Source organism: Microcaecilia unicolor, chromosome 7, assembly GCF_901765095.1.
Source record: "Microcaecilia unicolor chromosome 7, aMicUni1.1, whole genome shotgun sequence".
Classification (NCBI taxonomy): domain Eukaryota; kingdom Metazoa; phylum Chordata; class Amphibia; order Gymnophiona; family Siphonopidae; genus Microcaecilia; species Microcaecilia unicolor.
In genome coordinates this window covers 234747762-234759857 of record NC_044037.1, presented here as the reverse complement: position 1 = coordinate 234759857, position 12096 = coordinate 234747762, and the positions used below count along the sequence as shown (strand labels likewise).

At 42.5% G+C, this 12096-nt stretch overlaps 1 protein-coding gene across 1 annotated transcript in view; it reads right to left on the bottom strand.

The window, feature by feature from the left end:
• TTC21B (tetratricopeptide repeat domain 21B) overlaps nt 1-12096 on the bottom strand; it is a 220258-nt gene that overhangs the window by 172251 nt on the left and 35911 nt on the right. The window contains 1 exon segment of the mRNA XM_030209686.1: nt 9071-9169. Coding sequence (XP_030065546.1) covers nt 9071-9169 — 99 coding nt within the window.

Here is a 12096-nt window from a genome sequence, read left to right as displayed (position 1 = left end):
GACTAATCTCTCCGAAAACGTCCTTTATTGGAATAAGCACGCTTACTCACAGTTAACTGCAGATCAGAGGTTGTGCCCCACCACTGGCAACGAGTCTCCCTGGTAGTGAGATTAGCAGGTCAGAGCTGGCAGAATGCTGTACAATGCCCTCTTTCAGCCACACTCAAGGTAAGAACTAAGTTCTCTAACATGGCTAACACATGGAAGGGATCTAAAACTGGCTAACAAAAATGGCCACTACCTCATGGACTACCGGAAACACAACAGGGCACACTCTGACCCAGCAGGCAGGGGGAAAAGCACCATGGGAGAAGAGCCTACCAACTAGCAACATCATGAGACTGTAACACAAGCTAATGAAATCACGGAGCCCAATACCCTACACCCACCACAATGCAATGCTGATGTGACCCTGTAGTGCACCAGAGAGCCACATCTGACCCAGGGAAAGGCTGTGAGAGGATTGAACATATTCTGCTGTCATGGAGGTGGGTACAGCATTTGAGGGTGGCATACAGGCTGGAAAAAAAGTTTGTAAAGTGGGGTTTTTTTTGGTGGGGTCATCCTCGATTCCCTCCAGTGGTCATCTGGTCAGTTGAAGCACTTTTTTGGGACTTGTTCGTGAAAAAAAAGGGTCCAAAAAAGTGACCCAAAATCGCGGTAAAAACGCCCTTTTTTTTCGATTATCAGCTAAAGATGCCCATCTCTCCTCGGCTGCTAAACACGCCCCAGTCCTGCCTCCGACACGCCCCCATCAACTTTATTCGTTTCCGCGACGGGGTGCAGTTGGAAACGCCCAAAATTGGCTTTCGATTATACCGATTTGGCCACCTTTGCCAGAAAAACGCCCATCTCCCGATTTGGGTCGCAATATAGGCGTTTTTCTCTTTCGATTATAAGCAGGATAGTATCTTATCTGGAACCTCACCATTGTCATTGAAATGATAGAATTCTTGTATGGCCCCCTTAATCTCCTCCTGAACTTTTTCATCTCCAAGTAGTCTGAACCTGGATTGCCTCTATTTCAGCCACATCCACCATAGGCCAGCTATTTCAATGTACCCACAGGCTATCTAAACGAGTGTATGACTGTGCTGCATGAGAATAAAAAGTGTAAATCCTCTGTATCCCATTCAGCAGTCTCCAACAATCTACTACCTCAAGCTCTTTCAAGAATTGCAGCAGCGCCTTACGTCCAGGGCCACCAATTTGCCCTCCCCCCGATAAGTGGTCCAATCGTGCATCTGGGGCAATGTCGAAATCTCCCCCTACTACCACCTGACCCTTAATAAACCCTTAAATTTCACCCAACAAAGTGTGAAAAAATTGCTTTTGACCCCAATTTGGTGCATATATATTGATCAGCGTGATCTCCCTACCCTGCAGCAACCCCCTAAGGCCCAGACATCGACCACTAGAGTCCCGAAACTCCTTCGTTATTACCAAACCACAGTTTTGTCACACTATTATCGCCACACCCCTACCCTCTTAGCTCCCTCTCCCTGATGCACTACTACATCTCTAAAAGGCAGTGTGTTTATTCTAGCAAAAAAGATGCCGGTACTCAAATGCTAGGTAACTCTTCAGGGGTGGGGTAATCACTGAGGGACTCATCCCACAATAGCCAGGCCCCCTGCAACCAGTCACATAATATATGACAAGGCAGAATTGGTGTGTAGAGCCTGAGTTTTTTCATTAAAACTTGGAGTCCATGGGTCAATTTTAGCAGACATTGGAAAAGATGCCGGTACTCAGTACCCCCAAGTACCCCCTCAAAAAAAGCCCTGCTAAAAGATCTACACCGCAGCATATGGGTGTCTCTCGGCCTTAAGTGTGTTTCTTGTAGCATCGTCATGTCCTACTTCAATTTACTCAGCTCTTTAAAAACTCGACTAGGTTTCCCTTGATTATTGAGCCCATTTACATTCCAGGTCCCCACCACTAAAGTCTAACCCGACCCTCACCCCTCTCTCCCCAGACCCCAGCACATGCCCCCCGCGCACCCCTGTTGCGCCCCTAATCCCTGACCCAGTCCCCCATATTTCAGAGTATCCCTGTCCCCACCCTATCCTCCCTTTCCCCCCCATCTCCTGTGCTGATCCCTGTTGCAGTCAATCAGCCACGCTCGGAGGAACGAACTCACTCTCCCAGAGGCTCAGACCGTTTGCAACTATATCTAATTCCACCTCCTCAAATCAATGTCCTCCGCTCCTTCCACTTTCAAAAGTCCCCTGCCTGCACCCTAAGCACCACCCCACAATTTCAAGCCCTCCCACCAACCTGCCCCACACTCCCCCCTCCTGCATATACAGTAACCAACCCAGACCCAATATCATCCCCCTTTGTCCCACTCTATCCCTTTCTAGCCCCTAGTATAAGCCCCTTTTCAACAGTCATGCTTATCTGCAAAATGTCCATATTCAAGCATCAAGTCCTGCGCTTTGTCACCACAGTCAAGTGTCTCAGCTGGATGTTACTCCCTCAGCACACGGCAGACTAGGTCCTCATGAAGTCTGCTTGTTGGCACTCCACCACCAACTGCCATGCTGAATCTTTTCTAGGCTCAGTGAACTCCATTGGTCCCTGCGTCTGCACCGGCAAATCAGGACACCCCATAGCCCGCAACGCCGACCATGCTTCATCCGATGTCTTGACTCTGCGCAACTTCCCGTCCACCGTAATCCACATTGCAAACGGGAAACGCCATCTGTACCGGATCCTCTTTGAGCGCATAAATCCTGTGACTTCTCGAAACGTGCCACGTTTCTGCAATATGGTGCGTGCCAAATCCTGGTACACCCCGATCTTATAATTTTTCCAAAGTATTTCTTGTTGTACAAGGGCCAGATTCAAAATCTTTTCCTTAGTGAGGTAATCCAAAAAGCACACCACGACATCCTTCGGGTTAGAGTCTCTCCGTGGGCCTGCAGCCCGATGCGCCCGTTGAATGCGTATGTCTGGTTGTTGGGCCCGGTCTCCCGGAGTCAATACGTACAGACACAATTCTCATATTACAGCTTCACAGGTACTGAAAATGTCCAACTCTGGGATACCTTTAAATCGCAAATTATTGCAACGCGACCTGTTTTTCAGGTCCTCCAACTGGCTGTTGCAGCTCCTCCTGATCCGCAATCGCTTTCCCTCAGAGCTTTTCCACATTCGATTTGAGGGTCGTCATCCCCTCCTCCATCTTGCCAACGCGGGACCCCAGATCATGAATTTCAGCCCTAATATTTTTTATGGTGTTTTGCACATCTTTCCTGATCCCCACAAAGTCCGCTTTTAAATCTTGAAACCAGCCCACCACATCCGCTTTTGTGATGTTAGCAGCTTCCTCCGTGCCATCAGAGGGCCTTCCTATTTCTGGATTAGCCTGCAGAAACGCCATCTTTCTTTCTCTCTTCTTTCGATTTTTTGCACCTCTCCGGTGTGAAGCGGAACCGTTCCAAGGCTTTTTTTGGTGGCATAACCTGGGATTGTCACTCCCCTGCCTTTTCCGTGCTCAAATAGCCTGCTTAGATAGTGAAATTTGCTCAATAAAACATCAGCCCCAGCGGAGCCACACGATCAAGCAGCCATCTCAGACCGTGACGTCACTTCCTCTAGTTTTTCCAATTTATATACAGTGTAAAGTCAAGATTTCCACTTAGTCAGAGGTGGGTCTCCCTGTGTCTTCAAAGCAGCCGCCAAGGTGAGCTTAGCCGCATTTAGCAAGTGGCATACCAACAAGGTCTGAAGTTTCCTAAATCCTGGGATCGCACTGTTCAAGAAGAAAATTCCTGGGTCCCAAGGAACCCTCAGTGCAGTTATACACATAATTTGAAAGCGGATGGATTTCCAAAAGGCAACTACTTCAGGCAGGACCAACAAATGTGACCCACAGTACCCTGAGCTCCACATCCTCTCCAGCATAATACAGAAGTCTGAGGAAATCAACGATGGAGACAGTCTGGGGGTAAGATATCAGTGATAAATAATTTTAACATTGTCCTCAGAAATGTTAGAGGCAATTGCTATCTTTACCAGGGACTTTTCAATATAATCCCACTCCTCCGATGTACACATAAAACCTAGTTCACATTCCCATTGAACTCTATGTCTCTTTTAAGGGACCCTAAGATCCCGTAGATATCCGTACAGCATACTCACCAAAACTTTTGTAGATCTAAAATCCTCATAGGTATCTTCCAAAAAGGTATAGTCCCCCGTAAGCCTAGATTTAAAACGGGTAGAGGACAGCAAATTAACCAACTGAACAAAAGCGTAATAATGGGACTGGGGTAAGGCAAAAACCCTTAGGCAGAGTCTGGAAAGCGATCAAGGTATCCTCATTTTAGAGTTGACCCCCATCTGGTTAATCCATGTTGCTCCCAGTCTATAGGTCAAAGGAACCATTCCCAGTGGGAATTCAGGATTATAGCAAATGGAAGTGTAGTGAGAAAACTGAAAGTCCAGTACTGGACTTAGGGAATCCCAGACCTGAAAAGTATGCAAAGTTATAGGGGAAGTGCCCGGCTACAAAAATCTATGTCTACAGGGAAGCCATAACAGCTATTTCAAAAGCACCGGCCCCACCTGATCTTGTTCAGTTTGTACCCATAATTTAGAAAGATTGTTTTGAAACTATTCGATCGCAGAATACCCTTGAGCTACTCAGTAGTAGTTCCATAGATCTTGAACCCCCAGTCCCCCACTGGCACCATCCCAAAAAAGAGCTTGACGGGAAAGTCTGGGCTTCTTACCTCCCCAAATAAATTTAGTCAAAACCCACTGAAACGAAGAGATAATCTGACAGGGAACCTTCACTGGTAATACTTGAAACAAGTACAGCAATCTGGGTAACACATTCATTTTAATGGTGGAGATATGATCAAACCAAGACAGGTTCTGATGCTTCCAGCAATCAGTTTTTATAGCCAAAAACAACTTTGGGTAATTAGTAGCAAATAATTGAGAGCAATCGTATTTCAACCATACTCCTAGATATCGTAGCCCCCCCCCCCCCCCCCCCACCCATCGAAATGGGAAATATTGCTGTAGTTGTAGTAAAGTGGGGCTTCCTATAGTCAGGTTAAGGGCCTCAGCTTTACTCCCGTTCACTTTAAAACCCGAGACCCGAGAGTAGGCCTGCAACACAGAGCGCAAATTAGACAAAGTAGTAATGGGGGCTAAGTACAACAAAACATCATCAGCAAACAAACTTACTCTTACATCTTAATGTTTCCGAATCCTAGAGGTGTAAGACTGAAGACTTATCTGACTACTACTTATAAATATCTAGCTGTGAAGGTATGGAATGGCCAGATTAAGTCTACTTTTTCTTATCTGTTATTTAGAAAATGCTTGAAGGCTTTTATATATATATTCAGATATTTAGTCTGAGACGTGATATGTTTTTAAATATTTTTTTGATTGTGATCCTGTAATTCCATCTGATTGAGATGTTCCTCTTCTTGTAATCCGCAATGAATCCATATGGACATATGGCTGAACACAAGCTATGAATGGAATGGTTGTACCACAGAAAAGCAGTACCATGATCCTTTACCCTAACTATGAGCCCTGTTTACTAATGTGCTCTAGTGTTTTTAGCGCACGCTAAACGCTAGAGATACTCATATATTCCTATGGGTGTCTCTAGTGTTAGCGCATGCTAACTTTTAGTGTGCGATAAAAACTCTATCACGCCTATAGTGCAGCTTAGTAAACAGGGCCCTAAATTTGGCAAATAAATTTCCTTCAAAGCAACATAGCTAAAACTTGAAATGTCTGCTGAACACGAGGGATTGTTTTTTTTGTTTGTTTTTAATAAAGGGAAGACAGTATAGAAAGTCAACTTCTTCTAACGGACAGTAGACCTCTGGAAGGAACCAGCAAGTTCAGGTGAAAGAAGAATAAGTACAGGTTTCACAGTATTCAATGCAAATTGAACCAGTTCCTGATGAAAAATACCTCAGATACTGTAATGATGCAATGGGAATGCCATAAAAAGAAGAAATGAGAAAGCTCAGTTGAAAACTCTGATAGAAAACTGCTCCAGAGCTAAATATGCACTGTTTGTATTTTTTGTTTTTGTTTTGCTATGCCATGCAAATAAGATCCAGTGCCTATCCAGCGACTGCCTTGGAGTGAAGGGGGCTGTTAAAAAGGGCATGAAGGACAGAGAAGCCCTGCTGTCCTCAATTCAATCCAAGCAAACCAGTGTCGGCCATGGTCCAGAAACAGCACTAACATCCAAAAAGAGAAACATATTATCCCCACAAAGAATATGAAATATAAAAGTCATAAATGCCTTTTTAAACCTTGATGCCACTCTCCCATATATAAACAGGCAGAATCCCAAGATGGCGCTTGCGAGCTGACGTACATCGTGAGTGCTCCTGAACTCCAAGTTTGAGCTGGCTGTTTGGTGCGTCCCCAGGAGATGGGGAAAAGAAAGGGAAAAATCGGCACCCCAGCCCCCTCGGGTCCGATTGGAAATTTCCCCCCCACACGCCAACCTACCTTGGAACAATATGGAGTCCTGATGTCGGGCATTCCAGCGAATACTTCAGGGGAAATCAGGCAAATAGCCGCGAGCAGCAGCACGGAGGGAGCTACCTTGAGTCCTCCCCCGCAAGGCATGACCCCGCCACAACCCGGAAACAACGGTTTGTTGGTTAGCGAACACTTGGAGGCGTCCGGCGTGGGCTCACCCGTCCAGGTGCTCGGAGGAGGCCCTCTCACCGTACTTTCTGCTGGAGAGATATCGGATGGAGCGACGAGGAATACCTCAACGCCTGTTCAGCCCAGAGGAAGAGTTTCCGGGGGAATTTGTGGCTCGGTAAGACCTGCCTTAGTCACATTAGACACTCTTTGGGATGCCATACAGGGGGTGAACTCATCTTTGGTGAAAATTTCTGAATCCCTTCGAGGAGAGACATTAGAACTTAAAAATAATTTGCAACAGGTGTCTAATAAAGTGGAAGAACAAAAGAGTGACTTTAAAAGATTAGAATGTGAGATGAAAACAGCTAAGGAAGTAATGGCAGCACTGATAAAGGAAAAAAACGTGACTGGAAAGAAAATGGAATCATTTGAAAATCAACTTAGAAAAAATAATCTGAGATTTCTTAATTTTCCTGTTTCAACTTTTATTTCCCCGATGGAACTCTTAAAGAAATATTTTCATGATATCCTGGGATTTACAAAAGACAATTTTCCACCGGTTGCAAAAGCATATTATATAAAAAGAAATATGAGAACAAATGTTCAAATGCTTAGAGAAGATTTAAATGTTACCGAAATTCTAGAGACATCAGTGGAATCTGAAAGAGCAACTCTGCTTGTATCTTTTGTTTTTGAATTAGACAAAATCAATGTTTTGAAATTATATTTTCAACATATGAAAGATGTTTTCATGGGTGCTATGATAAATATATTTCCAGATTTGTCCAAAGAAACCCAAATGAGAAGGAAGGAGCTCTTGGTGTTTAAACCAAGAGTGGTAGCCCTAGGGGCAACCTTCTTTGTTAAATTTCCTAGTAAATGTTTGATAAGTTATGAAAATAATAATTTCCTATTCACCGACCCCAAGAAACTTCAAGAATTTGTAATAAGTAAAGAAAGGATGAGAAACCCCCCGGTAGAAGCTAACCAGAATAATGCTGCTGTCTGATTGTATTGTTGGTATGCTCTCTCCTCTAATAATAGAATGTAATTGCTGAATTTTATTTTACTTTCATCTTGGATCCATATGTTGTGGTCAAAAAAGTTTTTTGCAGAATTTCCTGGCGATTTGCTATATTATTTTTTTCTTTTATATGTTAAATTCAGATATTTCTGATAACTAATTCACGTTTGAATGTTATAAGAAAACTAATAAAGAAATTAAATAATAAACAGGCAGAATGGTCTGGCATTAAAGAGCCTTCCATCAAGAAAAACAATTCCAATCAGACCAAGAGCTTTTAGAGTACATGCACACTCATGGTTGATTTCCTGCCCTCACTGCTCTGACAGGCAGGAACTCTGAGTGAGTTCTGGGCCATAGCCATGCTGTACTTTCAATGTCTTTTAAGCAGCAAAAGGCTTCTCCCTGCTGCTTGTTGAATCTCTGTGCCTAGAATCCAAGCCTAATACACTAATGTAGAGGAGGCTGTGGGCGGAGGGAAGAGAGCACCAAGCATAAAGCCTGTAGACACATCAGAAATGTGGATCTCAAACTTTAAGGTACCGCCAACCTCAACTGGAATAGAAGTCACTCTATTGAGTCAGAAGGTGCACAGTTAACCTGAAATCCATCTGCTGGAGACAGAGAAATACTGAGTGTTCCAGGGAGGAATGGTACCCTTAAGGGGTGAATCAGGAAACTGCTTTCTTTCTGTGGCTTCATCTGCTGATCAACGGACATAAACCACACATCCTGGACTGATCTGTGAATCGCTAAGGAAGCACCTTCATTCAGAATTTTTTCTTTTCTTTTATAACTTGTACTATTGTTTTGATTTGGTACTATGCTCTGATCTCCACACAATATTCAAGAATAAATTAAGGGGAAAACTTCACCACCCTAGCTGCAAAGGACTCAAGCACAAATCAATTTATGGATCCAACTTCTCCTATATAAGCACACAACTCTGGAATGCACTACCAAAAGCCATAAAAACAACTTACGACCACCTCAACTTCCGGAAATCACTAAAGACCAACCTGTTCAAAAAGGCATACCCTACTGACCCAACTTAAATGCCTGAACCCAGCAACACAAGGAAACCAAAACTTATAATGAACACACTATGATCACTATATAACTCCCTCCTCCCCGATTCCCTAATGTGTCTGTAACACATTTATCTTATTGGCAATTACATCACTTTGTATTTGTTTCTTCACCGGAGGAGGCTAACGCCTCACGGTACTATGTAAGCTATATTGAGCCTGCAAATAGGTGGGTAAATGTGGGGTACAAATGTAACAAATAAATAAATATGATTTTCTTTGCCTTTTCTATTATATAGATATATTATTCAAGGTTGAAGGGTTTTCTTTTATTGTTGACCATATATTTTTTGACATTTTAAATACTCACCATTCTGCTAAATGCTAATGCCATTTTGTAGAACAGATGAGCATTCTGTGGCTCAAACTGGCTTAAGGCACTAATCAAGTCTCCTAGTTTTGTTGCGGCCTAAAAAGGAAACAGATCTTAACAATTAAAATGTTTCCTAAAATAAAAATACAGACTACATACATTTTATGCCTACAATCTAGTTCAAGAGCATTTTTCTAATCATTAATGTCATTGAGATTAAAGGAGAAGGAAAGGGTAGACACGATCGGGGCAATTTTATAAACCGCAATCTAAATATTGGTGTGACAGAAATGCTTTTAGTGCCACTTCAATAATTTTATTTCTTTATTTAAAAATTTCTATGGTGTTAAAGTGCACCTAACCAGTTGCAGAATAGTAGCACAAAGCTGCTTTGGTGCAACAAAACTTAGGGCCCTCTTTATTGAGCTGCACTAGAGACATGTTAGTACTTTTAGCTCGCATTGTGTAGATATCTATAATACTCCTATGGGCGTCTACACAGTTATAATGCGCTAAAAACACTAGCAAACCTTAGTAAAAAGGGCCCTTAGTTGCGACAACTTACTCCAGGCCAATGGCAGGCATAAACTTGCATGCCTGTCTGCCTTCTAACGTGCACAACTGATATTATTCTCTAAGGTGCGAACATTGATAGGCAGAATGCCCATGACATGCCCATGCTCCACCCACTGGTACAGCCCAATTTGTGGCATTATTCACACATTTGGGTGTGTCTATTCTGCAAATCAGTGTGCCCATTTGGCCCTTTACGGCTTTATATCAAGCACATTGTTCCCATCACCAGAATATGCACAACATTCATTTTTTTTGTTTCATTCTGTTTTGTGTCCCCTATTTCTGCATTTTCAATACATAATTTTTGTTTTGCTTCATTACTTTGTATATGTAAATGCATTTCTTGTGTGTATAAATGGCATTTGATTAAACATAAAAAAAAATGAATACACACCTCTACCCTTAAATAATCACTAAATACCTGCAATTGTGAAATATTTGTTTCCTAAAAGCACTTTTTATATATATGGCTCTACAGAAAAAGTAATACAAAATTAAGAATAGCCATACTAAGTAAGAGCAATGGTCCATCTAGCCCAGTATCCTGCTTCCAAAAGTGGCCAATCCAGGTCACAAGTACCTGGCAGAAACCCAATTAGTAGCAACATTCCATACCTCTAATCCCGGGGCAAACAGTGGCTTCCCCCATGTCCACCTCAATAACAGACTATGGATGTTTCTTCCAGGAACGTCTACAAACCTTTTCTAAAACCAGATATGCTAACTGCTGTTACCACATCCTCCGGCAGCTAGTTCCAGAGCTTAACTATTCTTTGAGTGAAAAAATATTCCCTCCTATTTGTTTTAAAAATATTTCCATGTAATTTCATTGAGTGTTCCCTGGTCTTAGTATTTTTCAAAAAAGTGAAAAATTGATTCACTTTTACCCATTCTACACCATTCAGGATTTTATAGATCTCAATCTTATCTCCCCCTCAGCTGTCTCTTTTCCAAGCCCTAACCTCTTTAGCCTTTCCTCATATAGAAGGCATTCCATCCCCTTTATCATCTGGGTCGCTCTACTTTGAAACTTTTCTAATTCCGCTATATCTTTTGGAGATACGGTGACCAGAACTGAATGCAATACTCAAGATGAGGTTGCACCATGGAGTGATACAGAGGCATTATAATATTCTTGATCTTATTTTGCATCCCTTTCCTACTAATTCCTAGCATCCTGTTTGCCTTTTTGGCCACTGCCGCACACTGGGCAGAAGGTTTCAGCCCAGTGACACCTAGATCTTTTCTTGGGTGCTGACTCCTAAGGTGGACCATAGCATCAGGTAACTATGATTCTGACTATTCTTCCCAATGTGCATCACTTCGCATCTGTCCACAATAAATCTCATCTGCCATTTGGATACACAGTCTTCCAGTTTCCTAAGGTCTTCCTGCAATTTTTCACAATCTGCATGTGTTTTCACAATTTTGAATAGTTTTGTGTCATCTGTAAATTTAATATCTTACTCATCGTTCCATTTTCCAGATCATTTATAAATATGTTAATTAGCACCTGTTCCAGTTCAGATCCCTGCGGTAATCCACTATTCACCCTCCTCCACCGATAGAAATGGCCATTTAATCCTACCCTCTGCTTTCTGTCCAATAACCAATTCCTAATCCACAGAAGGACATTGCCTCCTATCCCATGACTTTTTCATTTGTTTCAGGAGTCTTTCATGAAGAACTTTGTCAAAAGCTATCTGAAAATCTAAAAATACTATATCAAACGGCTCACCTTTATCCAAGTTTATTTACGCCTTCAAAGAAATGAAGCAAATTGGTGAGGCAAGACTTCCCTTGGATGAACCCATGCTGACTCTGTCCCATTTAACCATGCTTGTCTATGTGTTCTGTAATTTTGGTCTTTATAATAGTTTCCAATATTTTCCCCGGCACTGAAGTCGGGCTTACTGGTGTGTAATTTCCTGGATCACCACTGGAACCCTTTTTAGCAATCAGTGTTGCACTTGCCACCCTCCAATCTTCAGGTACTACGGATGATTTTAACAACAGATCAGTAGTTTCATGTTTGCTCTCTTTCAGTATCTTGGGTACATGCCATCTGGTCCAGGTGATACTTGTCAATTTGGCTCGGCACATCTTCCAGGTTTACAGAGATTTCTTTCAGTTCCTCCGCATCATCAGCCCTGAAAACCACTTCTAGTACAGGCAGATCTCTTACATCTTCTTCTGTAAAAACTGAATAATTCATTCAATCTTTCTGCTATGGACGTCCTCCCTGAGTGCCCCTTTTGCTCCTTCGAGATCTGACGATCCCACAGATTCCCTCACAGGCTTTCTGCTTCTGATGTACCTGAAAAAGATGTTACTACAAGCTCTTGTCTCCATAGCATGTTTTTCTTCATATTCTCTTTTAGCCTTCTTTATCAATGCTTTGCATCTAGCTTGACAGTGCTTATGTTGGTTATTTTCTTCATTCGGAT